The sequence below is a fragment of the Coregonus clupeaformis genome, chromosome 27 (assembly GCF_020615455.1).
Source record: "Coregonus clupeaformis isolate EN_2021a chromosome 27, ASM2061545v1, whole genome shotgun sequence".
In the NCBI taxonomy this organism is placed as follows: domain Eukaryota; kingdom Metazoa; phylum Chordata; class Actinopteri; order Salmoniformes; family Salmonidae; genus Coregonus; species Coregonus clupeaformis.
Window position 1 is genome coordinate 34,777,675 of NC_059218.1, and position 24,026 is coordinate 34,801,700.

Below are 24,026 nucleotides of genomic sequence, written 5' to 3' on the forward strand. Positions count from 1 at the left end.
AACAATGAGTAAAGATAACTTGGCTGAGGAATAACAATGAGTAAAGATAACTTGGCTGAGGAATAACAATGAGTAACGATAACTTGGCTGAGGAATAACAATGAGTAACGATAACTTGGCTGAGGAATAACAATGAGTAACGATAACTTGGCTGAGGAATAACAGTGAGTAAAGATAACTTGGCTATTTACATGGGGTACCAGTTCCGAGTCGATGTGCAGGGGTACGAGGTAATTGAGGTAGATATGTACATATATAAACTCAGCAAAAAAAGAAATGTCCCTTTTTCAGGACCCTGTCTTTCAAAGATAATTTGTAAAAATCCAAATAACTTAACAGATCTTCATTGTAAAGGGTTTAAACACTGTTTCCCATGCTTGTTCAATGAACCATAAACAATTAATGAACATGCTCCTGTGGAACGGTCGTTAAGACACTAACAGCTTACAGACGGTAGGCAATTAAGGTCACAGTCATGAAAACTTAGGACACTAAAGAGGTCTTTCTACTGACTCTGAAAAACACCAAAAGAAAGATGCCCAGGGTCCCTGCTCATCTGCGTGAATGTGCCTTAGGCATGCTGCAAGGAGGCATGAGACTGCAGATGTGGCCAGGGCAATAAATTGCAATGTCCGTACTGTGAGACGCCTAAGACAGAGCTACAGGAAGACAGGACGGACAGCTGATCGTCCTCGCAGTGGCAGACCACGTGTAACAACACCTGCACAGGATCGGTACATCCGAACATCACACCTGCGGTACAGGTACAGGATGGCAACAACAACTGCCCGAGTTACACCAGGAACACACAATACCTCCATCAGTGCTCAGACTGTCCGCAATAGGCTGAGAGAGGCTGGACTGAGGGCTTGTAGGCCTGTTGTAAGGCAGGTCCTCACCAGACATCACCGGCAACAACCCACCGTCGCTGGACCAGACAGAACTGGCAAAAAGTGCTCTTCATTGACGAGTCACGGTTTTGTCTCCCCAGGGGTGATGGTCGGATTCGCGTTTATCGTCGAAGGAATGAGCGTTACAATGAGGCCTGTACTCTAGAGCAAGGAGATGCACTGCAGTACTTAATGCAGCTGGTGGCCACACCAGATACTGACTGTTACTTTTGATTTTGACCCCCCCTTTGTTCAGGGACACATTATTCAATTTCTGTTAGTCACATGTCTGTGGAACTTGTTTAGTTTATGTCTCAGTTGTTGAATCTTGTTATGTTCATACAAATATTTACACATGTTAAGTTTGCTGAAAATAAATGCAGTTGACAGTGAGATGACTTTTTTTTTTGCCGAGTTTAGGTAGGGTTAAAATGTCTAGGCATCAGGATAGATAATAAGCAGTAACAGCAGTGTATGTGATGAGTCAAAATAGTTAGTGCAAAGGGGGTCAATGCCAATAGTCTGGGATGACTTTGTCTCTGGGATGACTTTGTCTCAGTTCATTACACACAGGATTGTATGATAACAACTTAATACAAACACACACACACACACACACACACACACACACACACACACACACACACACACACACACACACACACATCTAAACAAAGGTGCTCATAGACACCTCCACTTGCACCTGATACACACACCACACACCAGACGCATCCCATATACAGAGCCTATATCTGCAAGGACATCAGCTCTTTAGAGCTATCCTTTCTCCTTTCTCTGGCAGCGGTGTAGATAATGGGCTTTTACCTTCAGAAGCCAACACACACACACACACACACACACACAAACACACACACACACACACACACAATATAACATGGATGGTGTGAAGAGAGGAGCAACATCCACACAGTTCAATCTGTTGGGAGGGGATTATCAACACTACATTACTTTACAATAGAAATAGTGGAAAGAACCTGTGGCATAATTTTCTCAAAACACAGGGATCAAATCAACTCAGCAGGCAGATGTAGATTTTTTCTCTCTCTAGATTTGTATTTCTAATTTCAATAGGCAGCATATACAGTGCATGGATGTCTGAATTAATAACTATTCATCATGACACAGTAGATTCCGAAAGTTGAAAAAAATCTGCTTTGAAAAGATTTACGTCATCCTTTTGTGAGCAATACCCCAAAATGCCGGTCTGTGCCATTGCCATACTAGGGCGGGTTCAGCGGGTCGCCTCTAGGACCCAGCAGTGCAGCCGGTCAGGTAGGCACAGCTCGTAGACTAGAGAGAGGCAGACAAAGGCAGAGAGAGCTCGTGCCGCTATCCTGCAGCATCCACACCCACCAACCTCACTCCAAACGCTCCAGCGCGGGTGAGTACCCGATACTTTTTATATTTAGGTTAAACATAATTAAATGGCGACAAAAGAATATGTCAGTATTTAAGTTCTGTTTCTGACGGATAGTGAAGTTGTTGTGTTCAGGAGTATTGGACACTGTTGAGGATTGGTAGAATTGTAGGCTGTTTAGGCTGTCGGCTAAATGAGCAGGTGATTGTAGGTGTGCGCGTACCCGTTGGTACAAAACTGTCAGGGCTCATCTGTATGTACGGCGCCCACCGCTCTTCTCTGAGGTCATATGGACAACTGATGCGTTTTTTTTTGTTATTGAAAAATAGAGGGGGAACTGAAAAACTTTTTTATTTTTTTAAATATGACTTAAAACCAGCTCAGACTGGCTTAGTGTTACTAGATAAGACAGATCAGCTGTGATGAGGATGTTTGGGGTGACATCATTTGATGCAGTTCACTGACTGGCAGGTTGTTCTACGGGGGACTGTGGTGGTGGTGGTGTCACAGACCCAGCCTCATATCTCTGTCGTGTAGTTACGCATGTCACAGTCACACAATAGAACAGCTTTGAAGTCTGTCTGCTGCGCTGTGAGCAGGAATTAGGAGCCTGCCCTGGTTAGCTAAGCATGGTGAGAGCATTGTATTATTTTTACACATTCATTTATTTGTGATATTCAGGGTTTGAATTACATATTAACTGTTGGGGTGCGGTATGACTAGTGGTCTGGACCTTATGGGGATGGCCATTTTAAATATTGAAATACTTAGGGGCCCCTCCCATAATTTGAGCCCTGATGATGGTAATGCACTGTGGTGAATCATTAGTCTAGTAATAATACTATTATTTGTAGTTGTATCCGTGTGTGGAGTAGTGTAGCACTTCAGTAGTAGTAGTGATGGGGGTGTCCCTGTGGGGGTGTCCCTGTGGGGGTGTCCCTGTGAGACAATGGGCTGTCCTGAGCATAGACCCTATATAGTCCTGAGTGACGTCATAGGGAGAGGGTCAGTCATTTACCTCTGTCCATTATTTTAGACGAGCAGATGGGCTGGGAGCCCGGCCCCTTTCTGTCAGGAGGAGTACCACTACCCATAACCCATCCCTCCCTGGTCTGGGACCTACCCCCATCCCCATCTCAGGACCTATCATGAAACCTCAGCCAGACTCAGCCAGGGTGTGCGGGGGAGGGGAGGTCCCAGACACATTCAGGGTGGGGACAATGTGGTCCTCTCTGTTTGTCTTCATGGAGGAGGACACGTGATGGGGCTGTGGAGAGATAAGGGGAGGAGGACATATCAATCATAATCAGTATTTCACCGTTAAAAGCAGTGAGTTTCATGACCTTTGGCATTGGGGCGTTGCCAGTAACACAATCACTGTTTAAGCAGAAATGGATTAACAAGCCCCTGTTAAGTCATGGAGTCTACATTTGGTTGCTAGCGCCCAGCAGCTGAGCCATGTGTGGACATTGTATGTGGAGCGAGAGTAAGGGTGATAGCAGGGGTGTTGAGGGGTTAGGCTGAAGCCATCGAGGTGTGGTCACTGGTCATAGCCACTAGGTGAGGATTTGACAGGAAGTGGCAAGGCTTTAATTGGTAAAGCTGCTCCAATCCTTGGCCCAGCCCTGGACTGGTCTGTCTGTCTGTCTGCCTGTCTGGCACAGATCAGAGCTTTAAATGTCACAGATAGCAGCCTCTAGTCTACACACCATCACTAGCGGCAGGTTGATGTTTATTGGGATGAGTCTTGTCCTGGAGGCAGAACTGAGCAATTACCTCTAGATGGGCCAGCAGCAAAGTAAATATGGTCTATATTGTAAAAATTAATAAAAACAAAAATGTGCTTTTTGTCTTAATTTAAGGTTAGTGTTAGGCATTAGGGTTAGCAGTGTGGTTAAGGTTAGGTTTAAAATCAGATTTGATGACTTTGTGGCTGTGCCAGCTAGTGACCACTCTGTAGAGCTGCCTCCGGAACAAGATTCATGACAAAAAATGCTAACTTGCCCAATAATTTATGGCCAAGATGGACTGAACGTGTTGACATAACAATGTGTGCCAAAGCCCTTTTATTGCTAGTTAAAGCTGTTTTTCCAGTCCATTAATGTGTGATTAAGCTTTGTGTTGATCAGTGGTCAGATGTATAAACTAATCTCATCTCCCTCCCCACATGTGGGTCTGTTTTTGTACGAAGTGGAAACTGTTGGGTAGGGGCATGGTGAACAGGGGCTGTTACAGTGCTACTCTCAGGAGGTGGCAGTTTATTTTAGATCGGGGATTTCAGTCCTACTGATAATCAAACTGACAAGCCCAGATCTAACACCTAGAAATCCAATAATTGTCCTGAGCACTGGGTTTATGTGCTATTTAAAAGTTTATTTAACCACATGGTGCATTGAGGTGTATTATAGAGTTACCTTAGAATGTGACATCGTTACACACGTTTCTCACTCAAGACTCACTCTGTATCAAATGAATTACTGAATTATTGATCATCTACATATGATGATTGATTATTGATCAATCAATGTTCATAAATAGTCTTAAGAATCTATTTGTGGAGTCTATTTGTGGAGTGAGGCAGCAGCAGCAGCTCTGTAAGAGTGTCAGTCAGTTAGTCACCAGTGAATCAGAGCTGTGATTCTCCCCCTCTAATCCTTTTCTTAAACACAGGCCTGGTTTTGCTACATTTCCCCAGAGTGCAGCACCTCCAGCCTTGTTCTAATACTAACACTGCATTAAGAATTTAGCAGACAAATCTCATTCTCGACAGGATATCAAAGAGCCCCAGGGGGCTCACAACAAGAACATTATATTGTTGCAGGGTGGGTTGGGGGTATAGTTAAGGCCACATAAAAAGGGCTTGTCCTGGGATGTCATCAGGCAGAGGGATGTGGTGTTAGTAGGAGGTGAGATGGAAGGATGGAGGGGGTGCTGTTATGTTTTTTAGTCCACTCCAGGAAGGGGATGTGGTCTCTGTGGGGCTCCAGAGCACCCCCTCCATCCCTCCACAGGAGGTCAGACTGTCATAAATGACAGGATATCTTGGGAGTCGGGGGGGGGGGGCGACATTGACAAATGCTTTGTTTGTGAACAATGGGCCTGAGCGTATTGACTAGTGGTTATTGATCAGAGTTGTATAGAAGAGGCCTTTTTGGGCAATTGAGCGAGAGTGGCTATTGATCATGGTTGAAAGATATAGGAAAATCGTAGGCCTGGAGCTAGACGAGCACCCATATTGTCCCTAGAGTAGTGATGTTGTTTTACTTGATAGTTACTGTACTTTGATAGAAGTTGAAAGATAAAAAGATGGCATACCTTGTGACTTGGATTGTAAAATACAAAGCCACTAGTTCCTGTTATCTGCTGTGTGTCTTTTACAGAGCCTGATAAGCATGGCTACAAATGCAGCCAGACAGCCCAGACTTGGGTGTCAGCACATTCTAGGCAGGTGTAGATGAGGTTTGTCCTACTGCAGCTAACCTCATTCACAGGTCTTGTACAGTAAAATATGGCTGCTGTGCCTGTGCTCTGCCACGTGGAGACTGCTGCAGCTGTAGTGTGGTGAGTCTTTGTCCTGACATGGAGCAGCTAGCATACAGCTCTACTGTGCGGTCATCATAACTGCACGTTTTCCATCTCGTACAGAGGAATTCTATTCATTTTGATTAGATCACACAGAGATGGCTAATGAGATTCATTAGAAAGGGGGTTTTGTGTGTCGTTGTAGCGACGCAACCTGCCCCACTGGAGTAGAACGACTCTGCTGTGTTTCTTTGTCTGCTCTGCAGTCGGCTAGTTTCACTGAAACGCTAGTTCCACTCCTGAATGCCCGGAATCGAAACGTTAGTCGGAGCAAACAGACAGACTGCCAGTCTGACCAGGGCAGGGCAGGGCAGGAGTCCCAGCATGCTCCAGGGCATGGCATTGCAACGATGACCTTCACTGTGCCCTCTGTCCTCCTATGGCGGGGACTTTGTTATGACTGGTGTGAGTTGTGAGACGCGGCAGAGAGGGTGACTGCTGCTGGGTGCCCGTTCAGAGTGGCACTGTAATGAGTGCTCTCTGCCCGTTTAGTGGCTAATCTCTTCATTATTCAAAACTGTCTATTGCAAAGTTCCAGTCCGAACTGGGTAGTAGCAAACACGTCTCTGGCCAGCCAGTCAGTCAGTCAGCCAGTCAGCCAGTCAGTCAGTCAGTCAGCCAGTCAGCCAGCCAGTCAGTCAGTCAGCCAGTCAGCCAATCAGCCAGTCAGTCAGCCAGTCAGTCAGCCAGTCAGTCAGCCAGTCAGCCAGTCAGCCAGTCAGCCAGTCAGTCAGCCAGCCAGTCAGTCAGCCAGTCAGTCAGCCAGTCAGCCAGTCAGCCAGTCAGCCAGTCAGCCAGTCAGTCAGTCAGCCAGTCAGCCAGTCAGTCAGTCAGTCAGCCGTCAGCCAGCCAGTCAGTCAGCCAGTCAGTCAGCCAGTCAGTCAGCCAGTCAGTCAGTCAGCCAGTCAGCCAGTCAGTCAGCCAGTCAGTCAGCCAGTCAGTCAGTCAGCCAGTCCCTCCCACCATGCTTTCTTTTCTTCTGTCTTTTTGAAAAGGGGATAAAACGGTCTGCTTGCGTTTAAAAAGAGCAGCTGTTAGTAGAGAGTTTTGGCACGAGCACGCTGAGCTCTCTACCCCTCGCAGCATCTACAGAGAGATCTGGACTACCCTGAAAGAGACCATTCCTACTGGGCTGCTCAGGCCTTTACACACGCTATGTTATCTGCCAAAAGACACCCAATAGAAAACCCTTAAAAAAATACAGTGAAACGTTTTTTTACCCACAAACTTTGTTCTTTCTTTCAGAGTCTTTGTATGCTATAATGTTTTAGACAGGCTTCAATTGTACATTGGATTATGTAAACTTGTGGGTGGATCACCCCATGTACCTTTCCCAGTGATGTAGAGGATGAGTAACCACTGACAAGTGTGAATATAACCTCACATATGCTGCTCAGCACCACACATAGAGTGACTGTGATACCATGTACTTTACATCAGTGACTAACGCTCCAAATGTTCAGCTCAGCTCTCTGGTCCAAGAGCCCTTTATGGGATGATGATGCTACGGTAGATACAGGTCCTTCCCTGCTGCCTGCTCATAGCTCGGACTCAGATGTGTGGGATGATCCTCTGATTCAGATGGCCCTAGCTTATTTCTGCCATATCTGTTCTTTAAAACGACCAATGTGGTGAAACATTTTTGTTAGCCTTTTCATGTAAGATATATGGTACTTGCAAATGCACATCCCAAACATTAGTATGGTGCCATGGTTAAAAGGCAATGGGGAACTGTACAGAGATCAGATACAGAAACCAGAATCACATTTCTTTACCTGGAGGCAGCTCTGCAGAGTGGTCACTAGCTGTCACAGCCACAAAGTCATAAAATCTGACTTTAAACATAACCGTAACCTTAACCCTAACCACACTGCTAACCCTAATGCCTAACCCTAACCTTAAATGAATACCAAAAAGCTATAAAAAAAATATATATATATAATATAGCCAATTATGACTTTGCAGCTGGCCCATCTAGCAGAAATCGCTAATTTCTGCCTCCAGGGCAAGATTCATGACAATAAACGTCAACCTGTGTACATATCCTGGAGCCAGAGGGGAAGTGTCTCGTTTCCCATTCTGTTAAAACACCCTGGTCAGATCAGCAGCTCTCTCTGATGAGAAATTCTTCTCCAAAATATCACACATCCACTGGGCCTTCTTAATAATAGTCCCTTACTGGCCTCTCTCAAGGGCACGGGCTGAATGTAGGGTAGATGACAGAACACAGACAGACGTACAGGCGGAGCAGCCTCCGCTCTACAGGAGACATGTACAACCGTTCTAAATGTTTAGCCCATTTAGTACATACCATTTAGTATGTAGTGTATGTTCATAACTAATGGCCTTAGTTTTAGGGTCACTGAAGGGTTGTAAGGCCTACATAGGACATGTACTACTGAGTATACAGCAGAGTGATTCTGTTCACCTGACATTAAATATTGATTCCCTGTTCGCTCGGGAACATCCTACATGAGGCTTGTGTTTCTGTTGCACCGTTCTCCAGTTTCTTTCAGTCTCTTAACACACACTTACATACACACTCACACACACAGAGGGGCGGGGGGTTAACACACTCTCTGTGAGTGGGTGGGCTAATCGATAGTGAGGGCTGTAATTGATTGGGCTGGCCCGGCCTCTCTTCATCTTGCAGAAACCAAACACCCTCTGGAGAGACAGGACAGGGGAGGCCTGGCTCAGTTTACTGCATGTGAACCCCAGCACACCTGTGGTGCATGGTACACTACTGTATTAGAGGGATGGAGATGGAAAGTGATACTCACTGCAGGGGAATTTTACAGTAGCTAGATGGTGGAATGTTGATGGATGTAGTTACCACTTTGGTACTCTGTTATTGAAAAGTCCTTTTTAGATGTTCATGCCTGAACTAAAATATCTTTACCAAGTCCCCTTAGTTCTATACTGAATGATCATCATTATAACTCATAGTGTTATGTTTTTCCAATGCCAGACTTCCCAGAGCTCACCACAACCAGCACCTATCTACCACGGACCCTCCCTGACCTCTGTCACCATGGAGCTGGACTTCGGCCATTTTGACGAGCGCGACAAGCCCCGTACCCCACGGGGCGGGCGCATGAATGGGTTGCCCAGCCCCACCCACAGCGCCCACTGCAGCTTCTACCGCACGCGCACCCTGCAGGCCCTCACCAACGAGAAGAAGGCCAAGAAGGTGCGCTTCTACCGCAACGGAGACCGCTACTTCAAGGGCATCGTGTACGCCGTGGCCGTTGACCGCTTCCGTACCTTCGACGCCCTCCTGGCCGACCTGACGCGCTCCCTCTCCGACCACATCAACCTGCCCCAGGGGGTCCGCTTCATCTTCTCCATCGACGGAACACGCAAGATCACCACCATGGACGAGCTGGAGGAAGGTGAGCTCACAGAGGGTTGGGTGGTAGGGAGTGGGGGTCATTATGGAGGAAGGTGAGCTCACAGGGGGTTGGGTGGTAGGATGTGGGGGTCATTATGGAGGAAGGTGAGCTCACAGGGGGGGTTGGGTGGTAGGGAGTGGGGGTCATTATGGAGGAAGGTGAGCTAAAGGGGGGTTGGGTGGTAGGGAGTGGGGGGTCATTATGGAGGAAGGTGAGCTAAAGGGGGGTTGGGTGGTAGGGAGTGGGGGTCATTATGGAGGACGTTGAGCTCACAGGGGGTTGGGTGGTAGGGGGTGGGGGTCATTATGGAGGAAGGTGAGCTAAAGGGGGTTGGGTGGTAGGGAGTGGGGGTCATTATGGAGGAAGGTGAGCTAAAGGGGGGGTTGGGTGGTAGGGAGTGGGGGTCATTATGGAGGAAGGTGAGCTAAAGGGGGGTTGGGTGGTAGGGAGTGGGGGTCATTATGGAGGAAGGTGAGCTAAAGGGGGGGTTGGGTGGTAGGGAGTGGGGGGTCATTATGGAGGAAGGTGAGCTAAAGGGGGGGTTGGGTGGTAGGGAGTGGGGGGTCATTATGGAGGAAGGTGAGCTAAAGGGGGGTTGGGTGGTAGGGGAGTGGGGGTCATTATGGAGGAAGGTGAGCTAAAGGGGGGTTGGGTGGTAGGGGGTGGGGGTCATTATGGAGGAAGGTGAGCTAAAGGGGGGTTGGGTGGTAGGGAGTGGGGGTCATTATGGAGGAAGGTGAGCTAAAGGGGGGGTTGAGTGCTAGGGAGTGGGGGGTCATTATGGAGGAAGGTGAGCTAAAGGGGGGTTGGGTGGTAGGGAGTGGGGGTCATTATGGAGGAAGGTGAGCTAAAGGGGGGTTGGGTGGTAGGGAGTGGGGGTCATTATGGAGGAAGGTGAGCTAAAGGGGGGTTGGGTGGTAGGGAGTAGGGCTGTAGGGCTGTGTCAGTAAATTTTGCCAACCGGTTATTGTCATATGCTAGATTTAGAGTTATTTGGCAGCTTTAGTTGTGAATGATACAAACCATAAAATGTCTTAGAAATCAAAACATATATGGGCTGCATGATGTGACTAAATGCTATTGATGATTTGAGAAAGTCGCAAAAAAAAGTTTGCGCTCTATTCCTTGCCTCAGGCTGCACATGCTGTGTGTTCTCTCATCAAATTATCATATTTTCACCCATCAGACTATTCTCAATTGAATCTTGTCTTTACTAATATGTAAAATTTGTTTCGATTTAGAATGGCCCATTTATCAAATGGGCAAGAACAGGAGCAAGACAAAAAAGATGTCTGGAATAGCGAATGGAGGCCACTTTCCCGGCAGTACGTTTTTCAGTCATGTCGGGTAGGCTACTCCGGTAATTTCGCTGCAGGACAGGTGATATTCCACCCAAACTGTGTATGCCATGGGCTCTCCAACCCTGTTCCTGCAGCTACCCAGTGCTTAATTTGGGAAACCAAGTAAAATCTGTTCGGCAACCTTGATAGTAACGTTTTCACAATGAAACATATTTCATTAAACAGTTGACAGCTGGAGAAAGAAATGAAGGAGAGAGAGGAGATGGAAACGCATGGTGGTGAGATATTCTATATAGCTAAAGGTAATGTGCCATCCAATTAATTATGAAAATGTAAAAAATGCCCTATTACTAGGCTATTCAAAATCAAATACAAAATGCACTATAAATGTAGGCCAAATCTGAATTTGTTTAATATAGGCTAGACCAATTATGTACCAAAGATATCTTAAATCAGTATTGTTTTATGTTTTTCTGCCGTGTGTAATATGTGGTAGGCTATGTATTGTATAATGGCACAATCAACAAAAAAAATTGGTCTTGGGCTCATATACAGTATACAGAGTGGGGGTCATTATGGAGAAAGGTGAGCTCACAGTGAGGTTGGGTGGTAGGTAGTGGGGGTCATTACTTTAGCGTTATTACAGGTTTATAGACATTTTTGGAAGTGTTTGTGCATAGTTTCCTCTTTAAGTGAACCTTATCATTCTAAGGTCTGTTAAAACCTCTTAAGGATCGTACCCATTTTTTCAATTTTCACCTAAAATGACATACCCATATCTAACTGCCTGTATCTCAGTACCTGAAGCAAGGATATGCATATTATTGGTACCATTTGAAAGGAAGCACTTTGAAGTTTGTGGAAATGTGAAATTAATTTAGGAGAATATAACACATTAGATTTGGTAAAATATAATACAGAGACATCAGGGGGTCAAACTGTGGAACCCAGTTTCTACATTTGAATATAAAAATGGATTTTATCAAACAAAAATATGCTACATTTTATCTCTGGGACCTTCAGGATGACAAATCAGAGCAAGATTACTGAATGTAAGTACATTATTTACCGTCAGAGGTGAATGTGTGAAACCAGTTGCCGAGACAAAAGTGTTTTGTTTGTCATTCTATTCACAAATCCCATATTGTGCAGCAACCGTCCCGGTATAGGGACACCGATCTCGTAGAGGTTAATGTGATCTAGTCTGGCTGGTCGCAACCGTCCCGGTATAGGGACACCCATCCCATAGAGGTTAATGTGATCTAGTCTGGCTGGTCTAGCCGGCTGTAATCTCTGCATATTAGATATGATAATCTGATGGTTTACAGGGCGATGGTGCAGTGGAATAGTGTGCTATGTTAGTTTACACAGTGTCCTCCAGAGACTCTGCCACTCTGCTAAACGCTGGTAGTTAGTGAGCAGCAGAAGTACAGTCACTTCAGTCATGCTGTTAAATCTCAATAATTCATTACCAGTGATTCACTCAGCGCCTCAGGAGCCACAGAGCAGCAGTCTCAGTATGTCTGGAGCAGACTTATGATAGCATCAGAACATCATCTAGACCAGAGGTTATTAAACTTTTTCAGCTCGAGACCCATGTGAGAAATGTACTGTCCTCAAACGACCCAAATGAAGTAGAAATAGTCTGTGAAAATAAATGTTTACTCAAAACTCGCGACCCACCGCTCACATGCCCAGGGCCCACTTTGCGTCCCAACCCATAGTTTAGGAAACCCTGATCTAGACTAACTCTCCTAATATGAGGAGCTGGTTTACCACCTTACCACCACTTTACCACCACTTTACCACCACTCTCCCTCAACGTGATCAAGACAAAGGAGATGATTGTGGACTACAGGAAAAAAAAAGAGGACTGAGCACGCCCCCATTCTCATCGACGGGGCTGTAGTGGAACAGGTTGAGAGCTTCAAGTTCCTTGGTGTCCACATCACCAACTATCATGGTCCAAACACACCAAGACAGTCGTGAAGAGGGCTCGACAAAGCCTATTCCCCCTCAGGAGACTGAAAAGATTTGGCATGGGTCCTCAGATCCTCAAAAAGTTATACAGCTGCACCATCGAAGCATCCTGACTGGATGCATCACCGCCTGGTATGGCAACTGCTCGGCCTCCGACTGCAAGGCACTACAGAGGGTAGTACGTACGGCCCAGTACATCACTGATGCCAAGCTTCCTGCCATCCAGGACCTCTATACCAGGTGGTGTCAGAGGAAGGCCCTAAAAATGGTCAAAGACTCCAGCCACCATAGTCATAGACTGTTCTCTCTGCTACCGCACAGCAAGCGGTACCGGAGCGCCAAGTCTAGGTCCAAAAGGCTTCTTAATAGCTTCTACCCCCAAGCCATAAGACTCCTGAACAGCTAATCATGGCTACCCAGACTTTCACTGTAAGTAAACAGACTTTCACCTGTTGTATTCGGCGCATGTGGCAAATAACATTTGATTTGACTTTACCACCACTTTACCACCACTTTACTACCACTTTACTACCACTTTACCACCACTTTACTACCACTTTACCACCACTTTACTACCACTTTACCACCACTTTACCACCACTTTACCACCACTGTTCCACCACTTTACCACCACTTTACCACCACTGTTCCACTGTCAGTGTCCACCACTTTACTGATTGCTTTAGTGCTCCTTGGGTCTTTTTGAAGGTTGATGGATTGTGATAATGATGCATACTACTGTCATCATGATCATCATAGTCAGTAGGTTGGACACGGATAGTGAAACAGTTTTCACATGTATGATTTCTTCCTCCTCTCATTGATATGCATGGTGTAGTAGTCTGCTGCTCTCGTTGTGTGAAACCCTACGCTGTTATTAGAGATTCTCACAGAGGTTTTTATCCAGCCAGTGACTCTCACTGGAATGTACACGTGGAATTCTCCCCTCAGAAGTGGAGAGAGAGAGCATTGCAATGAGAGTGCTTGGCAGGATCCAAAGCCGTAATAGCTGCGTCTGCATCCAGGAATTAGAAAATGGTTCCTAAACGGAGCCTGTTGTCCCAGTGGAACCATCCATCCATCTGCCTGGAGGCTGGAGCACAGGCAGCATTCTGTTTGATGAGCAGACAGACGGGGTCTCAGCACCTCTCTTTGGCGTGATGTAATGTAACGTCTCCTCCTCTCATTAGTGGGACTCCTCCACCTTTGATGTGATCGCTGAGTCTCAGACTCTTCATAATTAACCGTACAGGAGTCTTCCAGCCAGCTCAGCCAATCTCCCTGAAGCAGAATATCATGAAGACTGCTGGATGCTCTACACACTGCCCTATCTCTCCTGGACAAGAGGAACACCTATGTGAGAATGCTGTTCATCGACTACAGCTCAGCATTCAACATAATAGTCCCCTCCAAGCTTGACACTGCTCAAGGCCCTGGGTATGAGCACCTCCCTCTGTAACTGGATCCTGGACTGCCTGACAGCAGACCCCAGGTGGTGAGGGTAGTCAATAACACCTCAGCCACGGTGGCCATTAACACGGGGGGCCTCCCAGGGGTGCATGCTCAGCCCCCTCCTGTACTCCCTGTACATCTCTTACTCTGTTATATTAATACCCCCCTCAACAGCAGGAGTGTCTGTTATTCCTTCTTATGGTTGCAACAGGACGTTATATTAGTGGGAACTTTCAAAGTTTACCAGTAAACTAACAGAATTTTGGTAACTTTCAAGGTTTGTTTGGAATTTTATCAGATGACATCTAGTGGCATTTTTGGGTACTTCAGATTGTCACACAAGTCTGTAATGATCTCTGTCCCTCTGTGTGGCATTGTCACATGTAAAATATCTAAAATAATCAAACAAGATGATACAAAAAACATTCTCCTAAATATAAATCATCAACTCTGTGATTACCATTGGTGTTTAATATTATTTGTAATTTCATTTTTATTTTAGTCATTTAGCAGATGCTCTTATCCAGAGCGACTCACGGGAGCAATGCCTTGCTCAAGGGCGAAGGTTTCAGCATGAAATATCCTTTTATATATATATATTTGTACACACTTATTTATTTGTCTATGTCAGTATGACTTTGTTGTAAATGTTTTGGCGCCAAACTGGTGGCAGTTGTGAAAAAAGTCAATAGTTGAAAGAGTTGCAGAGTTAATTGAAAAAATGCCTTTGTTGATTAGATAATTTTTTCATTAATTAGGCTATTTTCTCTTGAACCATATGATCTATCCACTAGAAACTCATGGACAATAGGGACACATATATATATACAGTGGGGAGAACAAGTATTTGATACACTGCCGATTTTGCAGGTTTTCCTACTTACAAAGCATGTAGAGGTCTGTCATTTTTATCATAGGTACACTTCAACTGTGAGAGACATAATCTAAAACAAAAATCCAGAAAATCACATTGTATGATTTTTAAGTAATTAATTTGCATTTTATTGCATTTTATTGCATGACATAAGTATTTGATCACCTACCAACCAGTAAGAATTCCAGCTCTCACAGACCTGTTAGTTTTTCTTTAAGAAGCACTCCTGTTCTCCACTCATTACCTGTATTAACTGCACCTGTTTGAACTCGTTACCTGTATAAAAGACACCTGTCCACACACTCAATCAAACAGACTCCAACCTCTCCACAATGGCCAAGACCAGAGAGCTGTGTAAGGACATCAGGGATAAAATTGTAGACCTGCACAAGGCTGGGATGGGCTACAGGACAATAGGCAAGCAGCTTGGTGAGAGGGCAACAACTGTTGGCGCAATTATTAGAAAATGGAAGAAGTTCAAGATGACGGTCAATCACCCTTGGTCTGGGGCTCCATGCAAGATCTCACCTCGTGGGGCATCAATGATCATGAGGAAGGTGAGGGATCAACCCAGAACTACACGGCAGGACCTGGTCAATGACCTGAAGAGAGCTGGGACCACAGTCTCAAAGAAAACCATTAGTAACACACTACGCCGTCATGGATTAAAATCCTGCAGCGCACGCAAGGTCCCCCTGCTCAAGCCAGCGTATGTCCAGGCCCGTCTGAAGTTTGCCAATGACCATCTGGATGATCCAGAGGAGGAATGGGAGAAGGTCATGTGGTCTGATGAGACAAAAATATAGCTTTTTTGTCTAAACTCCACTCGCCGTATTTGGAGGAAGAAGAAGGATGAGTACAACCCCAAGAACACCATCCCAACCGTGAAGCATGGAGGTGGAAACATCATTCTTTGTGGATGCTTTTCTGCAAAGGGGACAGGACGACTGCACTGTATTGAGGGGAGGATGGATGGGGCCATGTATCGCGAGATCTCGGCCAACAACCTCCTTCCCTCAGTAAGAGCATTGAAGATGGGTCGTGGCTGGGTCTTCCAGCATGACAACGACCCGAAACACACAGCCAGGGCAACTAAGGAGTGGCTCCGTAAGAAGCATCTCAAGGTCCTGGAGTGGCCTAGCCAGTCTCCAGACCTGAACCCAATAGAAAATATTTGGAGGGAGCTGAAAGTCTGTATTGCCCAGCGACAGCCCCGAAACCTGAAGGATCTGGAGAAGGTCTGTATGGAGCAGTGGGCCAAAATCCCTGCTGCAGTGTGTGCAAACCTGGTCAAGACCTACAGAAAACGTATGATCTCTGTAATTGCAAACAAAGGTTTCTGTACCAAATATTAAGTTCTGCTTTTCTGATGTATCAAATACTTATGTCATGCAATAAAATGCAAATTAATTACTTAAAAATCATACAATGTGATTTTCTGGATTTTTGTTTTAGATTCCGTCTCTCACAGTTGAAGTGTACCTATGATAAAAATTACAGACCTCTACATGCTTTGTAAGTAGGAAAACCTGCAAAATCGGCAGTGTATCAAATACTTGTTCTCCCCACTGTATATATATAAAACTATATATGAATACATTTTTATTCATAATACATAAGTTATTCAAGTATAAATGACCAAAGTTACCATAGATTGCCATAGATTACCTGTTAATTACTAAAGTTACAGAATATTCAGGTAACTTTGGTAAATTACCGGTAGCTTTGCAACCCTATTCCTTCTTGTTAGAAAGCTCATAAATGAGGTGGAAGTGGGTCTGTAACTATATAAAACAGTCTCTCCCAGGAATGAAGTGATGCACAGTCTGGGGAGGCTGACAGGTAGGCGGAGCTGAGCTTCCTCTCTCTCTCCAGACACCAGCTGGTTCCCTGTATTGGGGAGAATAACTGTTTCTGCCTGCCAGGAAAAATAGATCATATTGAGGCCTATTAATAGAATAGAAATAGATCTTACTGCTACTTAGCGTTATAAAACGTTTTAGATTATATTATGTTGCTAGCTGGGAAATGATCTATGGTTGTTAAAAGGGATGACTTGAGGAAAGAAAGAGAGCCTGCATGTTTGGAAAATAGGAAAATAGAGTAAAAGCCAGGACAAGTGAAAATAAATGTGTGAAGGGCCATGTAGTGAAAGAGAGAGGATATAGAAGGCAAAAAGAGATGTCTTCTAGTTTCAGTATACAGCAGTTAGTTCACTACACTATGCTATTTGAAGTACAGCTTGCCAGTAATGTACTCTACCTTTGGGTTCATTACCTTGAGACCACACCCCTAAGAGTAAGAAAACCCTGTAACCTTATACACTTCGCTCTGATGCAATTACTTAACTCTTCCTCTCGACTCGTATGACCCGGGAATTCAGTGTCCTCTGCCAGTGTTGGTTAAGACTCTCCCTCAACGCCATCTGCCCAGGAGGCAGAGTTTTTCGATTACACTCAACACCCTTGGCTAATTGTGCTGTTCACTTCCCTGGATACCCTCCCTCCTTCCTACTGACACATCAACCATTATGTCTTATCTTTCTACTCATTTTTTTTTCTGACGCCAATGAACAGGAACACAAAACAACATGCCAATTCATCCGAGTGTGTAGCAGACGTATTTTCCAAAAAGCTTGGAAGCCCTTGAGGGGGTGTTTCTAGGGAAGGGGGTGGGTGAGAGGGGAAAGGGGCTGAGATTATGCAAATGATACAAAGATATAAACCCTGGCTTAATTTGATCAAAATGAGGTGATCATCTCTTCTTGCTTACTGCTTAGGAAAGAGATGGGGCTTCAGGGGGGTGTCTCTATGTCGTATGTGTGGGGCGGCTGAGGCGCTCCAGAGGAGACCATGTATGGCAGCAGTGGCATACTGCAGTTTCATTTTACATGTACTTTTTTGTCATTTAGCAGATGCTCTTATCCAGAGCGACTTACAATAGTGAGTGCATAAATTTTTTCGTAGTGGTCCCCCGTGGGAATTGAACCCACAACCCTGGCATTGCACGTGTCATGCTCTACCAACTGAGCCCCCCCTGCAAGATCAGAAACATTTGTAGTTTTATAGCTACTCTCATGCTGTTCTACATATTTTGCAATGAGGCTGAGAAAATTGTGGATTTTTTAAGATCATTACCTGCAATTCTACACATTGGCATGTGCAGTTTTTTTTGGCGGGCAACCATAGAGATCCTATAAAATTACTAGGGGCTATGTCATAAACCCTTGACGTTCCAGAATGGGGTGAAAATGACAGGCATATTGGTCAGGGAGAAATCCAAACTAGTCTAATTGGAATTAATGGCAGTAGAGGCATAATCCTGGTTTTCTTTCCATGCCAAAGGAAAATTAAACAAAGGCATGTGATATATCAGAAATTCTATAATAGAATAATTGTCAACCTAAAATATTGTCATATAATCATAAATACAGTTCTGTATGAATAGCCTCTAAAATATATGTAAACAGACCATAAATATCTCAATTTTTGTTTTCTTGGAAAGCTGAGAGTGCTATTATATGATACAATATCAGTACTTGTTGCATTTACAACTTGTCTAAGTCCTATCATCTACTGATTTCAGCCAGTGTATGGCTGTGGATTGTCTGCATTGTTTCAATGGAAAGTTGGCATATTGGTAGTTAATTTGAAACATTCATGAAATAATTCCTCTAAAACTGTCTGGATAGCTAGCTAACAAACATACAGTGCAGATAAATTCTTCAAATGTATTATTTTACACTATCTTATCACAGCACTAGCAAACCACGGTCGACCAACTCCCTGACCAAAATGGCTGACCTTTATCCCATCATAAGAAGGTGTGTGGTACACCAGTGTATGGTACAGCAGGGAGAGTGAGTGTGTTTGTGTTTATGTGTGTGTGTTTTTGCAAGAGCGAGAGTTGGTGTGTGTGTGTGTGGTGGCAGGAAGAGGGCAGGTCCTCCTCTTACAGAGGATAATGAACTCCTCTGCACTGTATTATCCCCCACTGTCCTTTGTCTGGTGCTGCAGAGCCCCAGGTTGATGGATGTCCTCTGGATCTCTCTGGCTCTCCCTGCCTCCAGGAGAGCGCCTCCACACTGCAGTGTCTGACTGTCTGGGCAACATGATGCAGGAGAGACCAGGGAGGGACACATGGAAATGAAGGAGAGATGGGTAGAGAAATGGAAGAGAGATGGAGGGTATTATGAAAAACAGATAGAGTAGCAGCCAGCCACCCCCCATCCTCTTTCTTATTTAGGTCACTAACAGTGCAAGTAGGGAAAGGATCCCAGACTGCTGAAGAAGGCTTCCGCATGCTTCGGTTCGGCTGGCGCCTTGCCAGCCGAACCGATAAGGCGAACCGAACGAGTATGCTCGCATATTCCCTTAAAAGACCTTTGCTTGAAAAACGAGAAAAAATAGTACTGTTTGTGCATCTTGAGACGGCGTAGCCAGTATACACTTCCTCAAAATAGTCCGAATTAATCTAAGATAACTCAAGAAATCTGTTATTCATTTGGACGTTTTTGCCGAGGAGATCTTAGTCGCACAATCCAACTAAGATGTTAGTTGCAGTATTTCTCAAAAACATTTTTTTTGCATGAAAACGAGTCGTCTTTTGTTGAATGACAACAAACACTTCATTGAAGAATCCCTACTGTTGACCAATCACCGACGAAGGGGCGTAGACCTTTTGTGTGTACGGAAAACCCCTTGCCGAAGACCAAAACGAATACAAACGTCACAAAATGTTGTCATAATATATACACAAACTGTTTCGGATGGGAAGCATGCGGACGCCTTTAGAGGAAGGCTTACATGATCCACTATTAGCCTGAGTTACCTGCCGCACCACCTTACAGGCCTCTAGATCTTACTGTACGGTACTGTACGAGTCAGAGAGCTGGAGCTCAGCCCAAGCTGACAGGCCACCCACGCAGAAGGCTTAGGCTTAGTGGGACTGGCTGACTCTTACGATCTAACCGTAAGAGAAATCAGGACCTGCTTACCTGGATGGAAGTGTTGAGTGTTGCCATTCACACTGTTGCTGGGCAGTATGCCCTACTGTATAGACTAGCTCACTTATAATAGTGAGATGTAGCAGGCAGTTTTCTGCTATCCTACTACTGAATCTTATAGATCTGATGAAAGAGATATAAATAAAATCTTTCTAGGTGCTGTGAGTAAGCGGTGCACTCTAGGTAGATGCTGTCATAACACTCTTTGAAAAGCTGTCTCTGCTGTCTCTGCACTTTTACACAGGACAGCCACAGTTTCAGATGGAGGGTTCTCTCTCACACGTGCTAGCGTAATTTATTCACTTTCCATTGGAAAAACATCTGTAGAAATATACCTATAATACTGTACGTTGGATCTCATGACACAACATATCATGATTTCTAGCACCACATGTAGGAAGACTTCTAGTAGAAATTCAGATTAGTATTTCGGCTAGACATGAATATTATATTATAACAGCGTTTTGATGCTCAAAGAGCTCATTTTAGACTTAACTTATTCATTTGCTTAGCCAAAGTCATCAAAATTCCTTTATGCGTTCTCCAGGGATGAACATGCTACAGAAGGCTATGTAGCTATGATCATGTCTCAGTGACAGCACTGGCTGTGCCTTCTCTGTGTGCTGTTTGGAACAAATGCAGAGAATGTAATGAGTAGGTGGCAGGGTAACCTAACGGTTAAGAGTGTTGGACCAGCAACCGAAAGGTTGTTGATTCGAATCCCCGAGCAGACTGCGTGAAAAATCTGTCTGTGCCCTTGTGCGATGCACTTAACCCTAATTGCTCCTGTAAGTCACTCTGGATAAGAGCATCTACTAAAATGTAAATGTAGAGTGATCCATAATAAATACAAATCACTTTGTTTGAGTGGATGCAGACAGTACACTGTGATGTAACAATAGTGCCAATGTCCTAATATTAATTGTATATCGTTTCTACTCGTCTAGTTGTGGGTTAATTTAAATAGACCAACTAATTATGAGAGATCTTGCTGGTCACTGGATCCCCTGGTAGCACAGCTCTGCTGTTTGCCCTGTCCTCTGGTGTGTCATTGCTCCTCTGGTCCTCCTGTCCTCTGGTGTGTCATTGCTCCTCTGGTCCTCCTGTCCTCTGGTGTGTCATTGCTCCTCTGGTCCTCCTGTCCTCTGGTGTGTCATTGCTCCTCTGGTCCTCCTGTCCTCTGGTGTGTCATTGCTCCTCTGGTCCTCCTGTCCTCTGGTGTGTCATTGCTCCTCTGGTCCTCCTGTCCTCTGGTGTGTCATTGCTCCTCTGGTCCTCCTGTCCTCTGGTGTGTCATTGCTCCTCTGGTCCTCCTGTCCTCTGGTGTGTCATTGCTCCTCTGGTCCTCCTGTCCTCTGGTGTGTCATTGCTCCTCTGGTCCTCCTGTCCTCTGGTGTGTCATTGCTCCTCTGGTCCTCCTGTCCTCTGGTGTGTCATTGCTATTCTGGCACCTAGCTACTGTAGCTCTCATCACCAGCCTGATGAGTTTTCTCTCCCAGCTCTCGCTCCTGCAGATTCCATCTATCTTTCTCTGGTTCGCTTCCTCTCTCAGTGACAGGGATCATCAGTCTATCCACTGACTGTCCTGTCTCTTCTCTCTTCTCCTCCTCTCTTCTCCTCTCCTCTCCTCTCCTCTCCTCTCCTCCTCTCCTCCCTCTCCTCTCCTCTCCTCTCCCTCTCCTCTCCTCTCCTCTCCCTCTCCTCTCCTCTCCTCTCCTCTCCTCTCCTCTCCTCTCCTCTCCTCTCCTCTCCTCAGCCTCTAAACGTTACGCTCGCTTCTCCTCTCCCCTTTAGGGTCATGTGGTGTGAATAGTTATACCTAATTTCCACCCCCTTTCATGTACTTAGTCTCTCTGTATATCAAATGTTTATCCCTGACTCTCTTAACTGGAGGGCAGTATAGGCGTCATCCTGTCACTGGTCTATAGAGAAGACCTATAGCTGGCCCTGGTGTGATGAAAACTCTGATCCACAGTGACAGGTCCCGTTACACCTCCTCCTACAGCACAGTACCTACAGGTCACAGTAGAACCACCCTGCTCTTACAGGTCACAGTAGAACCACCCTCCTCCTGCAGGTCACAGTAGATCCACCCTCCTCCTACAGAACACTACCTACAGGTCACAGTAGAACCACCCTCCTCCTACAGGTCACAGTAGAACCACCCTCCTCCTACAGGTCACAGTAGAACCACCCTGCTCTTACAGGTCACAGTAGAACCACCCTCCTCCTACAGGTCACAGTAGAACCACCCTCCTCCTACAGGTCACAGTAGAACCACCCTGCTCTTACAGGTCACAGTAGAACCACCCTCCTCCTACAGGTCACAGTAGAACTACCCTCCTCCTACAGGTCACAGTAGAACCACCCTGCTCTTACAGGTCACAGTAGAACCACCCTCCTCCTACAGGTCACAGTAGATCCACCCTCCTCCTACAGGTCACAGTAGAACCACAGGTCTTCATGATCAGTGTTTTTAAAACTAGGACAAATTGGAGAGCATTACCACACCTAGGATCTAAGATAATTCCATCAGCTGATGTTAAGAACTTGATGCACCCACTAAGAGGACCATGTCATTGTCACGTGTGTTGATGCAGGTGACCCTAGAGTGCAGGTAGTGGAGTGTGAGTGATGTAACAGGAAGTGCAGAGTATGAGTATGGACTAATGCTTCAGCTTTCTTCACATTGCTGTATTAAAGTATGGTGGAGGAGTACTCATGGAGTGATATGGCATTACAATATTGTATGTTCTGTATGTGTTTCAGCGAATGGGGGGGGGGGGAGCGAGTGATCACGTTGGGGTCCGTTTTTCTTTATTAGTCAGTTTTCTTGATTGCTATTCCATCACTGTCTGGCGTATCTCTGACAGAGCAGCCTCCTGCTGTTTAATGATTGGGGGAGAGTTCAGTGCACAGGTCACCATGATTTGGATTAGGTTAATGGAGATGCTATAGCAATTACAGACAGAGTGGAAGCACACGTCACTGGCTCGTTTTAGAAACTTCTGGGAAAATAACTGCTAGCTTGCCAACACACTATCAGATTCAGTAGAGCTAGATTGTCCCACTTGAGTATGAGGGTGTTTTTCTGTCCTCCTCAGAAGTTTATCTTGAATCCATGCATTTAGATCAGATGTAGTGGGGATGCATAGTTTACATGAAGATGTGTTTGTATTTTCTCCCTCACGAAAGTCTAGAATATGATCTGCCATTATGTGATATCTGAGCTGGTTATCCTACAGATTTTAACTCCACACCTCTTCTCCCAATAGTACTGATGTTTCACATTACATGGGTTCCTGTTGAAGCAAATATTTCCTCAGGGAGTGTTGATAAAAAAAATAAAAAAAAGTTAAATATTTCATATTCCATTCGGCATCCTCTCTTTCCTCTCACCCCCTCAGGTGAGAGCTACGTCTGTGCGTCCGAGAACATCTACAAGAAGGTTGACTACACAAAGAACGTCAACCCCAACTGGTCTGTGAACGTGAAGGCCTCGGCCAGCCAGAAGAACCTGCAGAGCCTGGCCAGCAAGCAGGCCAGCGAGGCCCGGGAGGGTAAGGAGTTTGTTCGGCCCAAGCTGGTGACGGTGATGCGGAGTGGCGTGAAGCCTAGGAAGGCCGTCCGCGTGCTGCTCAACAAAAAGACGGCGCACTCCTTCGAACAGGTGCTCACCGACATCACAGAGGCCATCAAGCTGGAGAGCGGCGTGGTCAAGAGGATCTACACACTGGACGGAAAGCAGGTAGGTCACACATTCACACACACTGGCACACCTCAACGCCCAGTTCACCTCCAGAATGCTAGTTGGACTCAGATAGAAGTCAGACTAAGGTCACATTCAGCTCTACTACCTCCAAGTTATTATACAAACATCTGAAACAAACATGAATCAAAAATATACATAAGAAGTCTCTTGTGTTTAGTTCTGTCACTGTTGAAATTGAGAGGCATCCTGACAATAACCTATACTATGGTTTGTTTTGTTGTCCCTATAATGTAGTTTCTATTGAGACTCTAGGGAATATCCAAACTGGAATAAGAGGATAAAAGCTGGAATAAGTAAAGAGTATGTTTAAATACTGATGTGATTTCAAATCATTTAAAGAAGAGAATGAAGTCATGCTATGTCATCCCAAAGACGTTTCCTATTACCACAGTAAGGT

The 24,026-nt window shown here is 45.3% G+C and overlaps 1 protein-coding gene across 2 annotated transcripts in view; it reads left to right on the forward strand.

Moving 5' to 3' along the window:
- The first annotated feature begins 2,191 nt into the window (after positions 1-2,191).
- The window catches only part of LOC121541883 (neuronal migration protein doublecortin), an 82,886-nt gene continuing 61,051 nt past the window's right edge, over positions 2,192-24,026 (forward strand). For both annotated transcript variants that reach the window (XM_041851244.2, XM_041851245.2), the window contains exons 1-3: positions 2,192-2,292; positions 8,822-9,245; positions 23,265-23,605. In XM_041851244.2, the coding sequence (XP_041707178.1) occupies positions 8,885-9,245; positions 23,265-23,605 (702 nt within the window). In that variant the 5' untranslated portion in view covers positions 2,192-2,292; positions 8,822-8,884. The remainder of the gene's footprint in view (positions 2,293-8,821; positions 9,246-23,264; positions 23,606-24,026) is intronic.